Here is a 19,579-nt window from a genome sequence, read left to right as displayed (position 1 = left end):
ATTTAACCGTGAAGTTACTCACGAATTAAGAAACATCCAGAAAAGTCTGGCCTTTCAATTCTATTTGACAATTGGTTTTTGGGCAGATCTCCACGCTCAAAACTGTATAAAATGTGCAAACGTCTGCTTTGCAAAAATTTATTGTTCTCTCAAATCCTAGGGGCAAACTACTTCACTTTCGTAATTCTTATAATTCAATCTAGTACTCCGATAATTCCAAAAAATTCTATATAATTCCATACAATGCCAGATAATTCCAAACAGTTTTTGAAGTATTTTAAATAAAATAGTTTGGTTTCGGTTGTATATACTTGCATAAAAATATATTTATGAAAATTAAAAAAATATCAAAAAATATTATCGTTGAAATAATATTATTCATACAAAAATTCTGTGTAAATAAACAACCATTTAAAATACTTCAAAAACTGTTTGGAATTATGCGACATTGTATGGAATTATATAGAATTTTTTGGAATTATCGGAGTACTAGATTGAATTATAAGAATTACGAAAGTGAAGTAGTTTGCCCCTTGCTCAAATCACAGCATTTTTGCAACATTTCAAACTAACTAATCCTCATTTTCTGGGTTCGGGAATATTTTTTCTTATAATTTGAAGTATTTTCTCTCGTTATTAATAGAATTAATTAATTTTTTTAGCTATGAATTAAGGCGGCGTTCGTTTCTTTTGCACTTTTTTCCAACCATTCATTTTTTGAGATTATAGTTATTTTTTTAAGTGTTCTCACAACAAAATCAACTAGAAAAAAATTCTCAGCTCTGGAAAAAATTAATGCATTAGAGGGTTAAATTGATGTTCTAATCAAAACGTCTTTTAAATTTGTATATATTCCTACTGACATATAATTTCATTTATTGCTGCCAAACGACATTAACTTGGTTTATTATTTAATATATCACCATGTTTTGTAATGGTAGGGCAATAGATTGCATTCGGGATGATTGCTATTCGTCTTGCAAACATTATCGCTGCCCCTTTTATTGTATTTGAGCAATTTGAATATTCCAGTTCCATTTTAATTTCTTCTCGAAATAGGGGACACTAAAAATGAAGGAACTGATAATTTCTATTTTTTTTGTTAAATGTAAACGTTAGTTGCGTTATATCGTTAGTAGTTGTCAGATTTGAAGATAATAAACATCACATTTCCAATAATAACCGAGGATGTGTGTTAGTTTTTTGCTCTCAAAAAGAGTCAATTGTTATTCATTCACAAAATATTGTTTTAGCAAACTTTGCATTTGCCAACTTGCCATGCTTACGGATAAAAATGTCAATTCATGTATACAATCAATAATACATATTATTGATTGACATATAATTACAATCAAATTGAAAACTTTTAGAAGATTGTTCTTTGTCATTTTTGTCCATACAGAGTAACACCAATTAATCAATCAAGAAAGTAAAAAAAAGACCAGTTCAAATTTTTTGTTGAACTTCGTAGCATTTGACTACGTTTTACAAGTGGCCATCTCTTTGTTTCAAAGTCAATTCTTTCTTGTTGCCATGTATACTAATGCAACATGACAAATATGCCATGAACAACCACAACAACATCATCGAAGGTTAACTTGAATAAGTTTGCAATAAATAACGATAGTATTTCACATTATATACACACGGAAATAATGTATAGATTATTGGTAGAAATGATTTCTTTTCTTAAATCTATAGAAAAGTTTAGATATCTCAACAAAAATTTATTTTTTATTAAAAAAATATTTTCTCAATGCCAATAAATATTGCGGTACATATTTATCAACGGGCGCCAAAATACATCATTTAATACAGCCTTTTCTCTTCACAAGAAAGAACAACAACAATTAAATGGATACACTCGAACGGCGACTATAGAGGATGCGACCACTACTTTAAAAAAAATCATTTCTACCAATAATCTATACATTATTTCCGTGTGTACAGCATCAGATTGCATTGAATGAGTGGCTCCAGTATGTATACAAAAAGATTTGGATGGCGCCAATTTGACGCAATGTCTTATCGAATCGAGAATGTATGGCGACATATTAAAATATAACTCTGTAAGGATAACGTAATAACGCACAAAGCGTGCACACATACTATGTAGCACAGCACGCAGACTAAAATGAGCTCATTGTGTATGTACACAGAGGAAAATGATCCGAGGGGTCCGTTGCTGTTATTTTTCAGTTATTTTTGCCAGACTGTCTGTACGTGGCAACGCGAAATCAAGAAAAATTCTGTTCTTCTTTGTTCACCACTGGGCGCGGTATATCATTCCAATTAAATTTTTTGTGAGTTTATGTTGTTTAAGATTTTTTTCAAATCAATTTTTTGTCAGTGTTTTAGTAGTTGCGATTGAAGCAAGTGTTTTCCGCTGAAAAATTTGTAATTATAAGTTAAAATGAAGAAAATCAATTTGAGTGCAAGTTCAGTTATTTATGTTTCCACAATTTTGCTGCTTATGATATGTATTTGCGAAGCTTCAAATGGTACAGAATAGTATTTCTCTTATTTCTCCAAATTACCGAAATATTGAACAAAACGAATTTATTTGCAGCTAGAACGGATGTTCCATTGCAGTGCTACGTTTGTGATGAGAATACGTGTACAGATGACATGAAAAATCTAGCTCCAAAGGTTTGTTATTGCTTATGAACAAAAAAAAACATCTAAATATTACTAATTTTCAATAATATTTTTTTTAATAGGAGTGTTCCGTAGATAACTTAGAAGAGGCTAAAGTTGGTCCCAGTAAGCTTGCAGGCTTAAGTTATATAAAATTCGAACGATACGATCAGTCAGTTCCTGTGTTTTCATGCTTGAAAATTGAAGCTTACAAGGCAATCACCAAAGGTTATATCATTTTAATAAATAATTCGTTGCGTGTTTTTAATTCATTTCTCTTTGGAATAATAGAAAAACAAACTGTGAGAAAATGCCAAGTAAACTTAAACGAAACTGAATGCAATACCTTCTACAATAATGTTAAAGCAGACCCCCTAAAAACATATACGAATGTAACTTGCTCTTCGTGCTATGATAGAAATGGTTGTAATAGCAGTGGTCTAATTTATGTTTGGGCACCACTTTTACTGTCTTCAATTATTCTATGCCTCTTCATTAAGTGAAATAAAAAAAAACTATACTTTATAGTATACAAGTAGCGTCAACGAACGAGAATAAACAAATAGTTTATGCAGATATTTTGACAACATTCATTTATATTTATGTCATTGTTATTTACATAAATGCTAAAATGTAATAGATTTCATTAATTCTACCGATTATGTAATTGAGTGCCAAGAACAGAAATAGTTTAATAAATAATTTTTCCCCATTCACGTTGCTAAGTAGAAATTGTTTTATTCATTGTTTCATTTGATTGCATTAAACCAATATGAATAACGTTCGCAAAATTATTTGAATATGTGAAAACACGAGTCTTCAATTACACACTTTAACAACTGTGCTCATACGCAACTTATTTAAAAAAAAATCATTGAAGTGTTTTATTTATTTGATTTTAAACATATTATATGTTCGCTAATAAAATAAATAAATTGATACATAAATGTACAATAGGGTGTTTTTTATATCTGCAAAGGAAATAAAGAGTCTGCAACGAACTTTTCCGCACGGTGGTAGTTGCGTATTTTATTAAGAAAGTTCAAAATAATATTTGTTCGATTTTTCAAGCCTTTCAAGTGGCGTAAAGTTCGAGACCAAAAAATATGTTTCAACTTTGGCAACGAAATATTCTTTAATTTAATAGCAGAAGTACCCGAGAGAAGATTTTTCACACTTTCATGATGAACCCATTTGAAAGTATTCTATTTTCTAACAAAACACTATAAAAAATATGTCAGACGTTAATTTTGCCATAAAAATTATTTTTGAAACACTTTTCATAACTAAAGTCACAACAAATTTGGATTTTTGTATGGGAGCCATGTCTGTATGCTACCTTAATGGCATAAAACTTTGTACAGGTTATTTTTTTCACAAAAAAATAACATTCGCAGGTTTTGGAGAAATTTCAACCAAAATTAAGAGTACCTCCCATACAAAGTATTCGTTGAAAATTTTGTATGGGAGGTACCCCTAATTTTAATTGAAATCTCTTCAAACTTTCAGAATAATATTTTTTTGTGTAAAAAATAGTCTGTGCAAAGTTTTACGTCATTAAGGTAGCATACAGGCATGGCTCCCATACAAAAATTCAATTTTTGTGCGGTTTTTTCAAGGAAACTGTATCAAAAATTGATTGTATCTCAAAATTAACCTCAGATTCGGTTTTCTCGTACCAAAAAACCCCCCAATACATATTTTTGAGTGTTTAAGTCTACATTAAGTATGTTCCTTGGACGAAAATTGGACTCTTTTTCATAGGTATCACTCCAGGCATGACATTTTTTTCCATCAACCAAAATCGCTCAAAATCTAATGATTTCTATTCCTTGGGACCCCCAATCATCCTGTACAGTCAGATTTTAAAAAAAATTCGTGGGGGGTGAGATAATCGATGGACAAATTTTGCGTACGGCGGACAACGTACGACGTACGACGTACGACGTGGAAGCGACCCACAACAACCATGCTCAAAATGGCCTGATTCGGGTTCTCTGACCTCAGAAACGTCCAGAAAACATGTTTTTGAGGTTTCGTAAATTTTGACCTATTGCAATACTTTCCCCTTTCACACTAGGTGTGTGCGGAAAAGTAAAAATGGTAATTCTCAATTTAAAGAGGGCCAAATTTTATGCCAATTGATAGCAATCACAAAACATAGAAGCAGAACTGTTGAAACATGCGTAATTTCGTTCACCACTATATAAAGTCGTGTAGGCTCCACATGGAATGAAATAATAATAAATATTCTGAACAGCATCGAAAAATGTACAATTTGATTTTGGTAACGGCCAAATTTCAAAACTGTCCATCAATACTGCGATCACAGTTTCAATTTTGTTTATATTGAACGAGCTTTGTGTTTACTGTTTCAAATCAACAAAGTATTATTTTTATATGCTAATTTTTTTCCCCTATAATTTCTTCACTGGCGACAAAACGCGGCATACGATGCGGTTACCAACGTTGCTCAGCTACCAGGCAATATTCGCTACGAAAATGTCATCGATTTTACTTTTATGTTGCCGAAGAGGAACACTATTTAGCCGTCCTGAACACTGTCTGATAATTTACAGAAGTAATTTATTCATTGAATTGAAATTGGATTTCGAATGAGAAAGTGAAAGAAATTGAAGCATTTAATACTGTTTTGTACTAATAATAAATTTATGTGTGTTTTCTCTTTGTTGTCAAGGCTATTGTAGACTCTTCGGATTTGAGCTGCATCGTTACTTCACTGTTCAACGCCTCGTCTATCCAAGATGGATTCAAATCCACTAAAGAGATAGAATTAGGATCGATGAATTTAAAATTTGTAAGTAATTAATGTTAGCATATCACATATTTTATCGATAGAATTTAGAGAAAAGAATATGTATAGGTTGTTCTCTATCTATTCTATATGATGTTCCTAGAATAGGTATTGAATTCCTACGCCAATATTTTAGTCCTTCGATAATAGTTCATGGATAGATAGAGTACATTCGGGAAGAGTTTTTATGCAAGTATTTATTCGCTGCATGGTAATTGGCATTGACTTGACCATAGTTTTTTTTTTGCTTCGGAAAGTCGTAATACCAATCTCTATGAATTACCATTTTTTCCTTTGCAGATATGAAAAACACCAGTAATAACACAGCAAATTATCTTCATATTATTTTATTGTTATCATAAGAGTTCGTGTAAAGACAGAGGAATACAAATACATTGTCATATCTATTTCAATTAAAGTAATTTCCTTCATGCGAAGAATATATGGAACGAAGAGCTTTGTTATTGTAGCAATCGTGCGCGTCCTCTACCACGTGAATATCCACGACTTGGAATGCCTCTACCACGCATCGACTTTGTAATGGCTGGTGGACTTTTTGGTCTCAGAGCCTCGATTCGATCGGTGCAGCCAGTTGTATTACTCTCTGCGAAAAACGACGTATATAATTCGCTGTTATAATTCGAATTTGTTAGTTCGTGACCAACAGTAAGCCATCCAGGACGAATAGTGGAATCACGACCAAACAAATGCAAACGTCGTCGTCCCAAGCAAAAGTGTTCGATTATGTGAAATATTTCGATTGGTTTTTCCATTGGTTTCCCAAATTCACCTTCTTCCGATATGATAAGATCTATGTCGACATTTGCATGGATAAAATCACCATCTGTTGAACGACGTACGGTGCCTTTGATGCCCATCAAACAATGCTCTTTTGTTCGTTGAAAAACCGCTTTTGGTTCTAAAATTTTGGAATGGCCCGGATTGTTAATGTTGGTTCGAATCCAACATATATCTTCACATCGACGGAAGCCCCATTTGCGTAGACAATTACGGCCCATATCAAGACCTTCAGAACTACCGCACCATAAAAATACAAAACTACGATGGGATGCAATTTCGTTGATTTCGAGCGATTGAATTTCATCCCAATTCCAAAAAACTGGTTGTTGAGCACCGGCAACACCCAATGTACTTCCACCACGGAAATACTCCTACAAAAATTAATAGAATAAATCAATTAAAAATTCAAGCTATAAGTTCTTTTTTTATCAAGTTGATCTTACTTCAAGCGGTGGTTCAATTAAAATCACATCAAATTTCATGCCCAACGTTTTCAAATCGAATGTCTTTAAATCAGTTTGCAGGTACATCGGTGGTGTTGCTGTCTCTTTGATTAGGTCATCTTTCAAACGTATTAGCTCACGCAATTTGGGATATTCTTCGAAACGGTCAGCCAAACCAACATCACGAATGAAATTTTGTGGTCGTTGCCCCGTATCGACAAAGTGCTGACAGTAGTCATTATGTGGATTTGATGATTGTGTACCCTATATGAATATATGGTTGAATACATATGTTTCTGTATATTTATTTTAACTAAATTGATTACCCACCTTTAAGAATGTTGATGAATCACGATAAAAAAGATTTTCGGGTTGTGACTTTCTGGAATTATTATGTTTTTTTGTGTCGTCATTTGATGGTTTTGATGAAGATTCTTCCACTGTTCCCTTTTTTGCCCAATCATCAGAACCGCCCAAAACATGTTTCAAGTCTTCAACATTTTGAACACCAAGCTACAAAACGAAAAACAACATTCAATTTTAGTAAATATCAATTAATGAAAGTCGTTTTGCGTGAATATAAAATATACCGAAAACCATTTGACGCTATTGTACTCACAGTTTGTGCTAAAAGTTTTTTACGTTTTTGTGAACGCTCACGCAATGATTTCAACATTTTAACAAAATTGTATGTCGAAATCCAAATTTAATCAACAAATTTAATTTGAATATATTAAAATGCAAGTATAAAAATCACAATTTATATATTGGAAATAATATTGGTTGATTGAATGTCTAGTTACACAAATTTGTTTAGTTTATGTGTTTTGTTTGACAGTACGCACTTATAAATGTCATGACATAATGAAAGAAGCGGCTATAAAGAAAATTGTGGTTATGTTCCATATGAATACGTTCACATCTTCATATGATATTTTGACAGCTTCGGAATATGAAAACAAAACGATCTGTTTGAATTGTCAATTTTGTTACTTCGTCTGGTTGTATTCTTTTGAGTTATCGTAATGATAAACATTCCTATACTGTGTAGCATAATCGGTCACTAATTTAACGAGAAAAAAACACATACATATTAAATATCATGAATGATTCACCAGTCAATGTGGAGATAGAGGCGATAAAAAGGAGCGTTTAAATAAACGAAGAGTGTTGAAAATGACATTTAGACTGTATTAGAGATTTTTAATTGAATTTTTAAAATCCGTAAAAAAAATCAAAAGAAAAAAAAGGCATAAAAAGATAAGAAAATAGTTGATTGAAAATGGAATCAAATTTTTGGAATTGGAATTGGAGTTACGTGTGTCCAACGGGACTAACACCATGGCAAGCAGAACAAAAATTTCTATCGCCATGTTTTCAACAAATTTGTTTACAGCTACCAATGCTATTTATATTTGCCATCATATCTGCTTATTTTTTTGGCAATCAAACCGTTTTAATTCGTCGAAATAAAACACAACATTTTTTTATATCATTGCGAGTTTTAGCATCATTTTTGATCATAATACTACATTTTTATTCAATGTATCAAATGATTGTGACAGAAGTGCCTATATATCCGATCGATGTTTTATTAATGGGTTTCCAAATTTTGACATGGTCCATTCATATCGGTACTGAATATATATTATTAATTCTATATCTCACTAATTCAATTGATGTTAAATAATCTTGATGTTTTTTATATAGGTTTTCTACTGGTGCTACGAAATCATGGAAATTTAAGTCATCGTGGGCCATTATTCATTTTAGTCATATGGATTGCATTGGCACTACTATCTGGAATTTGGTTACGTACAGCCATTTACTCAAAGAATTGGCTTAATGCTGCCATTTTAGTTGCGTTGCATTTTGTATACCTATTGTCGTTAATGTTAAAAGGAAATTCCACATATATCCAACGACGTACGCTACAAGTTGATGTAAGTTGCTATCGATTCGTAAATTGATATAAATTGGTATTTAGATTAAATTGTTTACGGCAATCAGATTTAAAATCAAACTCGTCATTTATATAGATTTTTTTTTCTATTTCCTTGTTTCTATAAATATAGGAGCGTCAAAGTCTTCTCGGGACACATTATGTTCGATTTCACGATGATATGCAGATCGAAGCATTAGGACAGGCACAAGATGAAGCACTATGCCTATCAAGGTTGCTTTTCTACTGGGTAAATATATTATAAGTCTTAAATTAAGAACAATTTGCAAAGGAAACAAAATACGCGACAGCAAAAAGATTTGCTGAAAAATTGAGATTTGTTAGTGGTATTAGTAGCAGTGGAGAGAACAGGAATCAACATTGTACACACAATTTGCTATTGCATCGGAACAATGTCACATCGACAACAACAACATGGCGTGGCTAACGGACAATGCGACACATTATATTGATATTGTGTATTGGTATTGCGCATTAAATAAAATCGAATAGGCATCTGTGTGAGCCTTGGGCGCTATTATCGGAGATTTTTTATTGAAGATTGTATGCATACGACCTATATTACGGAACAGAAACTTCTATGAAACTTCTATATCTTCGAAATCATACAGCTCTGGCGAACTATATCACTAATACACAGGAGCACACCAACTCCGACTCTGTATGTCCCTATGTATTGCATATTCTGCACTCAGACGTCAATCGGTGCTGTTTAGCCCATGCTCGACCGTATTGGAAGCGCCAAATAATTAACCGAAAGCACGACACAGAACGCGTTTGAATTGTATTCTAAAGATCCTTGCGAAATCAGCACATGTAGTTTGGACGATGAAAAGTAAACGTTGTTTAAGAAGAAAACTACGTCGTCGTCATGGAAAAACTTGACATCAGCGCCAGTACCTCATAACTTAAAATGGTACAAATTCGCAATAGATTCATTCATGCACTAGAAGTCACACCATTTAATTTTATTTAAGTTAAAATCATTAAATTATTGGGTGTAGGCATTAATTCCTGCGGTTTTTTGGTGAAAAGAAACATTTATTTAAAAATAATAAGAATGAGTACATTAACCAATGTATTGCCCATCGTTAGCTATGACTTCCGCCCATCTTCTTGGTAGCTTGTCGATTCCCCGTCGAAAGAATTCCCCATCTTTTCCAGCTGTCCATTGATCGACCCATTTTCGCACTCCTTCAGAATTTCGAAACGATATCTCAGACAAGCCCATTTGCATTGATCGAAACAAGTGGTAGTCAGAAGGGACAAGGTCTGGAGAGTACGGGGGGTGATCAAGCTCATCCCGACCAGAGTCCCCTATCTTTTTTTTTGCGATGTTTGAAATATGTCAAATTTTGATAAATCCTTCGACTATTTCTTGTCGCAGTTTTTCTCAATTTTTCTCTCAGTACTCTGCTCAAACGTATTGGTTGTAGTCGATACCGATCCCCCGTGACTGTTTCACCCGGTTTCAGCAGCTCATCATACACCACACCACTTCAATCCCACCAAATAATGAGCATTACCGAGAAATCATCAAAATACTGCTATGCTGTCGATTTTGACGATTGTGTCGGATTGAACCCTTATTTGTATGCCTGGGATTATCGCAGCAGATGCCCTCTTCACTTCCAGTTACAATACGATACAAAAATTTCTTTTTTTCTTATTTTTGGAACATTGTGCCAAAATGTGAAAAAACGTCTTACAACTAGTTTTGGATTCAGCTGGTGTGGCACACAATTTCTTTGGTCTCACCTCATTACAAATGTCTTAAAACGATTGATCCGCATATATTTAATGCTTCTGATGTTTTCTGATGCATTTTCATGCATCTTTATCGAATAAAAAACGCCAATAGCCATCATTCAAATTTTTTTGGTGAGTTCACAGTTTTTCAACAAATTCACCACTTCTTTTTCACCAAATTCAACATTCTCTGTAGAGATTGAGAGGTCTCGTCTCCTGCAACATTTTATAACCTTAAGATGTATTTTCACTTTATTTAAAGTGAAAAAATTGAACCAAAGGAGGACCAGACAGAAAAACACTTTTTGATCACTCATTTTGAATCGATCAGAAAATAATGACACTGTGTCAAAAATAAATCTTTCTGCTCTGAATTAGATTGGCAAATGTCAGATGTACAAAATGCAATTGGATTCACCTGTCAAGCTACACACAATTTTAAGTAGCGACATCTAAATGTCGACCGCAGGAATTAATGCCTATACCCAATAAATATTTTGAAAATATTTCAATATTTTTTATTTTTCTTCTAATTAAATCTAAGCGTGTTTGTCGATTTATAAGCGCCATCTAATGCGAATTTGTACGATTTTAAGTTATGAAGGAATGGCGCTGATGTCAAGTTTTTTTAATCGTACGTTTCACGTCACTCCTATGGCCGTCGTTTGAATGCAGGAGAAAATGTCAATAATGCAGCTCCAGCCAATGTGAACAATGAAGATGAATTGAAGCCATTGCTCGCTAAAATTGTATATACATCAAGTATACTCTTATAGAAGTACGAGAAGACATTATCATTGACAATGATGCAAATTAATGTACCAAATCCACAACAACAACCACAACCACAACCACAACAACAATGAAACGTTTACTTTCAAAGTTCGGCCGGACGACTTGGAACTTTGATCGTTGTGTGGAAGCGGGACGTAAACGCAGATCGTAACATTCTATATCGCAGTTTGTGCATACTGTGAACAATACATGAACAACCGAATCCCGTTTTAGAAGAAACTACTGAATTTGTAAACCAATAAAACAATCAATCCAATTAATTCATGCATTTTATGCTACTCATTTTATAATATTTTCCTGTTTCTTTTCTATGCACAGATCTCCGCTACAACAATCATCAATTAATCACCAAAATCTCAATTTTCAGCCATTTTTTTAGCTATTGCAATTTCAGTAATGGAAAGTTTTTATTTAAGATTTATTTTTATTTATGTGGTCACCTTATTTCAGTTTATTGAATATACACTTGAAAGTTACTGCTTACATATCATTAGGAGTCATTAAGACATTATTTTCCATTCTGTTCCATTACTCATTGGTCATTTACTTATTACTTTCATTTCCATTACATTCCATTAGGTTCCATTACATGTTGATTAATTCAAAATATGTCTATTTTTTCTTGTAATCATCCCTAGGTAAATCCGTTAATTGAAAAGGGAATTAGTGGCAACTTGAAAACAATCGATGATCTCTTTGATTTGCCCGAATCGATGTCAATAAATAACACGGCTGAATGCTTACAAAATGCATTGGCATCAACTGTGAGTCTATTCCGTGCATTACATCGTGTATTTGGATTTGAATTTTATGCAATTGGTGTCCTTCGTTTTTTGGCTGATATGTTAAGTTTTACTGGACCACTCCTGATGAATAGCCTTTTGTCTCAAAACTCAAACGATCAAACCGAAACTAATTTATTATCGTATGCGTATGCATTTGGTCTCTTTTCAACTACATTGATTGGTAATTTGGAATTTATTGTATTTTTTTATTAGAAGTATAAATTAAAACGTAAGGATTCGTATATAACTTCATATCTATCACACATGCAATTGTTTGGACAGTGAAAGGACAGTGTTGTATCTTAAAGAGCGTCAAAAAATCTACTAAATTCGATCTGTCAAAGTGAAAACAATTCTGCACACACAAGTTTTTTATTGCGATTAAAATGTCGAATTACGTTCCAACAAAACAGCATTTGCGGGAAGCAATGCTTTTATACTTTAATCAAAAGAAAAGTGCTGCTGAATGTCATCGTTTGTTGTTTGTTCATCCAAAAATTTGGAAACTGGTTGCCGCACGAATTGAAACCGAGAGATGTTGAAAGGCGTTTTACCATCTGTGAAATGCTGCTCGCAAGACAAAAAAGCAAGTCATTTTTGGATCGAATTGTTACGGGCGATGAAAAGTGGATCCACTACGATAACTCAAAGCGAAAAAAATCATGCGTTCGACGCGGCGAACCAGGACCATCGCAATCAAAGCAAGATATTCATTGCCGGAAGGTAATGCTCTGTGTTTGGTGGGATCAAAAGGGTATCGTGTATTATGAGCTGCTGGAACCGGGTGAAACAGTCACAGGAGATCGCTATCGACTACAACTGATGCGATTGAAGCGAGCATTGGACAAAGATCGGAAAGAATGGAGGGGAAAACACAACCGGTTAATTATTCTTCATGACAATGCTCGGCCACATGTTGCAAATGTCGTCAAACAATACTTGTCGACAATAGGATGGGAAGTTCTACCCCACCCGCCGTATTCACCAGACATTGCTCCTTCTGATTACTACTTGTTTCGAACGATGCAAAACGAATTGGCAGGCAAACGCTTCACTTCTTCGGAGGAAATCGCAAATTGGGTCGGTTCGTGGTTTCGTTCAAAACAACAACCAATCCTTTGGCACGGAATCCATGAATTGGCTGGAAAATGGGAAAAAGTAGTGGCTAGCGATGGACAATTCTTTGGATAAAAAATGTGTACCATGCTCTTGAAATAAATGCCCAATTTCAGTGAAAAATCCTTACGTTTTAATTTATACTTCCAATATATTTCAAACAAAATAGATTTCTTACTCCATATATGGATTTCATTATCAGGTGCTTTTTTGGGGACACACTTCAATTGGCAGATGTCAATAATAAGTCTAAAAATGAGAATGGGACTTACAACGGCTATTTATCGAAAAGCACTTAATGCACAATTTGTCAATGATAACAGCCCGGAAGTACTTAATCTAATGTCTACTGATACCGATCGAATTGTAAATTCTTGCATTAGCTTCCATTCATTTTGGAGTACACCATTTCAAGTGAGATTCCAAATCTAATTCGAATTTTAAATTTTAATTAAATGAGTTTCAATTCCAGTTGTTTGCAACCCTGTATCTATTGTATACACAAATTGGCCTGGCATTTGTTGGGGGAGTCATATTCGCCGTTATATTAATACCAATCACGCGATGGCTTGCAATCAGAATTTCATCACTATCACAAGAGTTTTTGAATGCAAAAGATGCAAGAGTGTCACAAACTTTTGAAGCATTATCCGGGGCCAAACAGATAAAAATGCTTAGCTGGGAAGATGTATTTGTTGAGAGAATACAAAGTATATCATTTACATTTAATATTTGAAGAATGTTGAAACCCATAACATATTGTATGATTATCTTTTTTAGACATGAGACAGAAGGAACTTAAAGCACTAGCGAAGCAAAAATATTTGGACGCGTTATGCGTATTTTTCTGGGCCATAACACCCACCATTATCAAATTGCTTACATTTGCAACAGCAGCTGTTCTTGGTCAAACTATGACAGCCGCAACAGCATTTGCCAGCGTAGCACTTTTAAATATGTTGATCGGACCATTAAATGCATTTCCATGGGTATTCAATGGCTTAGTTGAGGCATACGTATCATTAAAACGTGTACAAATCTATCTCGATGTGAGTATTATCGGTATTTTCATAAGAGAACTAGTTTAATGTCTCACATAATATTTCCAGTTGCCTGATATTGATTTACAAAAGTACTACTCACCACTTGAACCGCAAACTCCTACCGAAGATGAATCGACCAAAAAACCAGTCATAATTAGTATGAATAATGTTTCGTTTTGCTACAATAAACCAATCCAAAATGGTAATGATGAAAGACGTTTCTTACTGAATTCGATCTCCGGAGATATTAAAAAGGTTTATATTATATTATTATTACGAAAATATTACCATATACAGGGTTCACTACTAAGGGTATAAATTTCATTTTTCTCTTTTGTTGGTACAGTTGCCAAAAATCTACTCCGAAAGAAATTCGTAGAAATTTATTTGCTAAATTTCTATCGGGGGAGTTTTCTAAAAATTATACCAACAGAAGAAAAAATTGAAATTTATACCCTCAGTAGTGAGCCACTTATATGAGACACCCTGTATATAAAATGTCTTACATCCGCAAGATGAACTTTTCCGCACTGTGATCCACAACATGCATTTATTAAATATCTTTTCGTGAGAAAACTGAATCTGAATCAAAATGTTGTAATATGCATTGATATTTCTTCAAACTCTCAGAATGTTATTTCTTTATGAAAAAAACCCGTGCAAAGTTTCAGATCATTAAGATATCATACAGACAGTCAAAAATTATTTGCATTGTGCCAAAAAAACCTCAATAAGTACACATAAAATCATCACACCAGACATGAACCTTTACCCTATCATCCAAAGTCGCTCAAAATCAAACCAGTTTCTATTCCACGAGATCCCCAATCATCCTGCAAAAATTTTAAATAACGTTTCTGGGGGGAAGGTTATCGTGTTAACAAATTTTTATGGTATGCATATACATTACGATATCGGAAAAACACTAGATTCGTATTCATTGACCCTGAAAACACTCGGAAACTCATTTTTAGAGGGATTTTAGTTTTTTGACAAATTCCAATATTTTACCTTACGCACTCGGTGTGTGCGGAAAAGTAATAACTAATAACAAACACAATATTTAGGGAGACTTGGTATGCATTGAAGGTCCGGTTGGTGGAGGCAAGAGTGCATTTTTAAATGCAATCAATGGAAGTTTGAGTCGAATAAGTGGTTATATACATTTACAAGATATTGACGAAGGTATGTTCGAAAAAAAAAACTCCTATGTAACATGGATGGATGTATATTGTTTGAAAATTTAACTTGCGTATAGGAATGGCATATGTAGCACAACAACCATGGCTACAACATGGTACAATGCGAGAAAATATTCTATTTGGACAAATGTTCGAAGAACAGCGTTATCGAAAAGTGATTTGGGCATGTGCCTTATCAAAAGACATTGAAGATTTGGGCGGCGATAATATTGATATTGGTGAAAATGGTTCAACTCTATCAGGCGGTCAAAAAGCGAGAGTGGCTCTTGCACGAGCAGTTTATCAGGAAAAACAAAGTATGAATACAATTTAAATACAATTAAATTTACTTATTTATCCTTGAAACTAATTTGAGTATATTTTAGTTTATTTGATTGATGACGTTCTGGCGTCACTCGACGCTCACGTATCTAAACATATCGTGAAGCATTGCATTTTAGGTCTGTTGAAGGATCGAACTCGAATTGTAGTAACAGAAAATCGTTCATTGTTCTACTACTCGAATCAAATACTGCACGTTGAAGAGGGAGTAGTCACAACGAGCGATTTTGCATTAGGCAGTTTTGAAAGTGACCACCTTGAAAGCGAATCATCATCGTCGTCCGAATTTGAAATCAATTCATCATTCAGTTTTGAGTTGAATACCGAAGACCTTATTAGTCCAGAAAAATCAGTATTTCATGTAAATCTGACATTGTCTATTTATATTTACATTACTAATATTTGATTTTTTTTCCGTAGGAAATTAAAGAGTCGGGTGCATTGTCATCGCGTGTATTGACAGCATATGGCAAGGCCTGGGGACCCACATTAGGCTTTTTTGTGTTGCTATCACTATTTTTAATGCAAGCGTCAAGAAATATATCAGATGCTTGGTTAGCACACTGGATAAAAAGCATAAACGATTCAAATTCAACAGTAACACAACAAAATATGTTGACCGAATCAAAATCATACACAGATACAATCACGAGTTATTTGACGTGCACTTTTCAGCAACTCTTGACATTAGGTGATATTGACGAGTGTACAAAGGAGAATAGGGAAAATTCAACCGAAGAACATATTTGGGCAGCTCAAAACAGTTATTATCTTGCTATTTATATTGGAATTGCTGTATTCAATTCGATTATAGCTCTGATTCGAGCCTTCACATTTGCCTATGCTGGCATCAAGGCGGCCAAATTCATTCACAATCGCCTTTTGAATTCAGTCATTTTTGTAAGATCAATCTATTGAATTTTTAGCCTCAAGCCAATAAGTATTAATTTCTATTTAATTTTAGACTGAGTTCAGCTTCTTTGACATTACGCCTGTTGGTCGCATTTTGAACAGATTTAGCTCAGACATCAATACAATTGATGATTCGCTGCCTTTCATTTTGAATATATTTCTCGCACAGATAGCGGGTTTGATTGGTATGTGTTTCTTTGGTAAAATGCGCATTAAATATGACCTTGAAATGTTTTCTTTTTTAAAAGGTGCTTTAATTGTATCTTTATACGGTATGCCATGGTTAATCCTCGTCATAGTTCCAATGACTCCCATTTACTTTGATATTCAATCGCGTTATCGCAAATCATCACGAGATATTAAACGATTATCAAGCAATGCACTAAGGTAAGATTCAATTATGCGAAAATGTTCAATTCAAAGAATTAATTTTTCATCATAATTTTACAGTCCAATATATACGCACTTCACGGAGACCGTTCAAGGTCTAACAACAATACGTTCAATGAGAGCCGGTAATAGGTTTCAACGTGACTTTTTAGTCAAATTAGAAGATAGCACAAGATCACAATTAACTGCATCGGCAGCCCAACAGTGGCTAGGATTACGATTACAAATGCTCGGTGCATTTTTGATTGGAGGCTCTGGATTCATAGCTGTGATTACCTCGGCTGACTCAACTACACCCGAGCTAACTGGACTTGTGATATCTTACACTTTGTCATTTGTGACGTTACTAAGTGGTGTACTTAACGCTCTAACCGAAACAGAGCAAGTAAGTTTGTTTTACCATTTCATCATTTCATTTACTCTATCACTAAAATAATATTTCGCAGGAACTAATTGCTGTTGAACGTGTGAATAACTACAGTAAGCTGAGGCCAGAAATGAATGCTGAAGGAAGCAGAGACGCTCCGGTTATATTTATTGCTAGTATTGAAAAAAAATCAATTTTGTTATAACTGAAATTGTATCTCTCTCATTTTAGTTCGGCTGGCCATGCCAAGGTGTTGTTAAATTTGAAAATGTTTCATTCAAGTACAGGTACATATTTAGTCAAGTAAAACATCACAAATTGTAATCTTAATTAATGAATTACCTTGAAAACAGACCATATCTACAGCCTTCACTGCGAAATATAAACTTTCAAACATCTTCGTGTGAAAGAATCGGTGTGGTTGGCAGAACAGGAGCCGGAAAAAGTTCATTGATGGCCGCATTATTGCGTGTCGCTCCACTTCATAATGGTCATATTACGGTGGACACCGTCGATATCGCCACATTGAAACTTAGTGTTCTTCGGTCACGTATATCGCTTGTGCCACAAAATTCATTCCTATTTTCAGGGACCATTCGAGATAATCTGGACCCTCGTGGCCTTCATTTAGGTTGTATTTGTTGTTAATTTTTAGTTGGCATTTGTTATAATGGAAATTGCATTTCTTTTATTTTAGATTCAGATATATGGAATTCAATTCAACGTTGTCTGGCCACACCCTTGGTACAATCACTTGGTGGACTAAATGCAAACCTAGATGTCAATGGTTCAAATATATCGGCTGGTCAAAAACAACTTTTATGTCTCGCCCGAGCATTGTTGCGAAAATCAAAAGTTGTAATAATAGATGAGGGCACCTCAAGTTTGGATTCCGACTCAGAAACGGCCATTCAACTTATTTTGAGAAATGCTTTTGAAAGTTCTACTGTATTGTTAATCGCGCATAGATTGAATGGCCTTCAGCAGACTGATCGTTTGTTTGTCGTAGAAAATGGCCAAATAATTGAAGAGGGGAATCCTCAACAGCTTGCCAGTGATATAGACTCTCGATTCCATGCACTATTGGATGAGCAACAAACAACACAAATGAAACCAAAAATTATTTGAAACTAAACTTATTGTACAGTACATGACCCAACCAAAAAACAAAAACCTACCTATTATCCATGTTGCTCTTAAGAAATAAGTATTTAAATGAATTATGTGAATTCTCAATTTTAGTTATTTTATTTTATATTAGTATATTCTTTTAATAATTAAACATTTAATTAAAATTTCATATTTGATTTTTGCTTTCCTTAAGGCAAGGAGACAATTTATGGAATTTTGTTGTTTTTTTTACCGCATTGTAATTTCTATTATCCACCCATCTTTGGATCCTGTCCAAAATAATCAAATCTCTGTTTGGAAATGATTTGCGTTTATTTCACATGTTTGACTCTCTTCAGTGCGACATAGCATTTTTTCGTGGAAATATCGTGATAGCCAACGGGTCCCATCTCGCAATCTGCACAAATCAAATACTTCTTGTTCTGCACGGTATTGGAAAATCCAATATTTTCAAATGTAAACATATCATCAACAGCCCAATAGTTTTTCAAAATTTCACTCTTAGTCACTGATTCCTTGTTCTTTTGATGCATTAGCGGTAAATTAAACTGTAAAATAAAAAAAAGAGGAATGCATTAATTCAAAGTCATTTCAATTGTTTTTTTTATTATTCATTATTGACGTTTTGCGTTTATAATGTCAAATATGTATATTGTATGTACAAATGTGAACTAACATTGAGCGACCTACTAATCTGACTAATTGATAAGCACCTGAAAAGAATTATAAATTCACGTATTGATTTGTACCTCATTTTCGGTGTAGTTAGCGCTTTTCGCTTTCAGAATAATCGAATCACAAAACTGGCAACGAATCGTATTTTTATTTTTATTGTTATCGATTTCGCTTGGAAAATCTGTTTCCTCGGTCATTTTTAGTTTTTTTTTTTTTTTGATATGTTGAATACGCTCCGAAACTTGAAGTATTTCTCTGTTTGATCCACTTAAATGTTGCTCATATAGTTTAAGTTTGAAATGATTTCACCTTATCAAGTCTCTGAACGTACAAAACGATTTTCTGTTGTTTTCCAAAATTCACTGAATGTCCTTCTAGATGAGGTTCGGTTGCAGAAAAGTTCTTTTTCTAAATATGTTTATTTACAATTCTCA

The 19,579-nt window shown here is 33.9% G+C and overlaps 4 protein-coding genes across 4 annotated transcripts; 2 read left to right on the top strand and 2 right to left on the bottom strand.

The window, feature by feature from the left end:
* The first annotated feature begins 2,153 nt into the window (after positions 1-2,153).
* LOC116348156 lies at positions 2,154-3,460 on the top strand. The gene is made up of 5 exons (XM_031779054.1): positions 2,154-2,278; positions 2,351-2,501; positions 2,570-2,649; positions 2,721-2,865; positions 2,929-3,460. Exons 2-5 carry the CDS (start codon positions 2,414-2,416, stop codon positions 3,138-3,140), a joined length of 525 nt encoding a protein of 174 aa, XP_031634914.1. The 5' UTR covers positions 2,154-2,278; positions 2,351-2,413; the 3' UTR covers positions 3,141-3,460.
* Positions 3,461-5,771: 2,311 nt separating this feature from the next.
* Positions 5,772-7,532, bottom strand: LOC116348150 (N6-adenosine-methyltransferase non-catalytic subunit). Its single transcript, XM_031779047.1, has 4 exons — positions 7,316-7,532; positions 7,027-7,209; positions 6,697-6,960; positions 5,772-6,624 (listed from the first exon to the last, which is right to left on the bottom strand). The coding sequence occupies exons 1-4, from the start codon at positions 7,370-7,372 to the stop codon at positions 5,914-5,916; spliced, it is 1,215 nt and encodes a 404-aa protein (XP_031634907.1). The 5' UTR covers positions 7,373-7,532; the 3' UTR covers positions 5,772-5,913.
* Positions 7,533-7,672: 140 nt separating this feature from the next.
* On the top strand, positions 7,673-18,684 carry LOC116348139 (multidrug resistance-associated protein 7). The gene is made up of 19 exons (XM_031779023.1): positions 7,673-8,330; positions 8,407-8,639; positions 8,772-8,888; positions 11,842-12,169; positions 13,307-13,518; positions 13,577-13,814; positions 13,885-14,153; positions 14,214-14,402; positions 15,215-15,332; positions 15,406-15,645; positions 15,715-16,031; positions 16,091-16,570; positions 16,635-16,767; positions 16,831-16,969; positions 17,033-17,357; positions 17,419-17,499; positions 17,571-17,626; positions 17,693-17,970; positions 18,037-18,684. The coding sequence occupies exons 1-19, from the start codon at positions 7,979-7,981 to the stop codon at positions 18,465-18,467; spliced, it is 4,536 nt and encodes a 1,511-aa protein (XP_031634883.1). The 5' UTR covers positions 7,673-7,978; the 3' UTR covers positions 18,468-18,684.
* On the bottom strand, positions 18,565-19,578 carry LOC116348146 (guanine nucleotide exchange factor MSS4 homolog). Its single transcript, XM_031779043.1, has 2 exons — positions 19,220-19,578; positions 18,565-19,018 (listed from the first exon to the last, which is right to left on the bottom strand). The coding sequence occupies exons 1-2, from the start codon at positions 19,340-19,342 to the stop codon at positions 18,782-18,784; spliced, it is 360 nt and encodes a 119-aa protein (XP_031634903.1). The 5' UTR covers positions 19,343-19,578; the 3' UTR covers positions 18,565-18,781.
* Position 19,579: the final 1 nt, after the last annotated feature.

The sequence above is a fragment of the Contarinia nasturtii genome, unplaced genomic scaffold, assembly GCF_009176525.2.
Source record: "Contarinia nasturtii isolate CC-2019 unplaced genomic scaffold, AAFC_CNas_1.1 Cnas_scaffold_2291, whole genome shotgun sequence".
Taxonomy (NCBI): Eukaryota; Metazoa; Arthropoda; class Insecta; order Diptera; family Cecidomyiidae; genus Contarinia; species Contarinia nasturtii.
Note: the sequence above shows the minus strand (reverse complement) of the source record. Positions and strands in the feature narration are given on the sequence as shown.

Coding starts and splice junctions, on each gene's coding strand:
- LOC116348146 (XM_031779043.1), bottom strand. CDS start 19,342: ATGACCGAGGAAACAGATTTTCCAAGCGAAATCGATAACAATAAAAAT. Junction 19,019..19,219: donor CTAACTACACCGAAAATGAG/GTACAAATCAAT, acceptor TTTATTTTACAG/TTTAATTTACCGCTAATGCA.
- LOC116348139 (XM_031779023.1), top strand. CDS start 7,979: ATGGAATCAAATTTTTGGAATTGGAATTGGAGTTACGTGTGTCCAACG. Junction 16,571..16,634: donor TTTTGAATTCAGTCATTTTT/GTAAGATCAATC, acceptor ATTTAATTTTAG/ACTGAGTTCAGCTTCTTTGA. Junction 17,358..17,418: donor CTCTAACCGAAACAGAGCAA/GTAAGTTTGTTT, acceptor AATATTTCGCAG/GAACTAATTGCTGTTGAACG.
- LOC116348150 (XM_031779047.1), bottom strand. CDS start 7,372: ATGTTGAAATCATTGCGTGAGCGTTCACAAAAACGTAAAAAACTTTTA. Junction 6,961..7,026: donor ATTCATCAACATTCTTAAAG/GTGGGTAATCAA, acceptor ATATTCATATAG/GGTACACAATCATCAAATCC. Junction 6,625..6,696: donor TAATTGAACCACCGCTTGAA/GTAAGATCAACT, acceptor TAATTTTTGTAG/GAGTATTTCCGTGGTGGAAG.
- LOC116348156 (XM_031779054.1), top strand. CDS start 2,414: ATGAAGAAAATCAATTTGAGTGCAAGTTCAGTTATTTATGTTTCCACA. Junction 2,650..2,720: donor TGAAAAATCTAGCTCCAAAG/GTTTGTTATTGC, acceptor TTTTTTTAATAG/GAGTGTTCCGTAGATAACTT. Junction 2,866..2,928: donor TTACAAGGCAATCACCAAAG/GTTATATCATTT, acceptor TTGGAATAATAG/AAAAACAAACTGTGAGAAAA.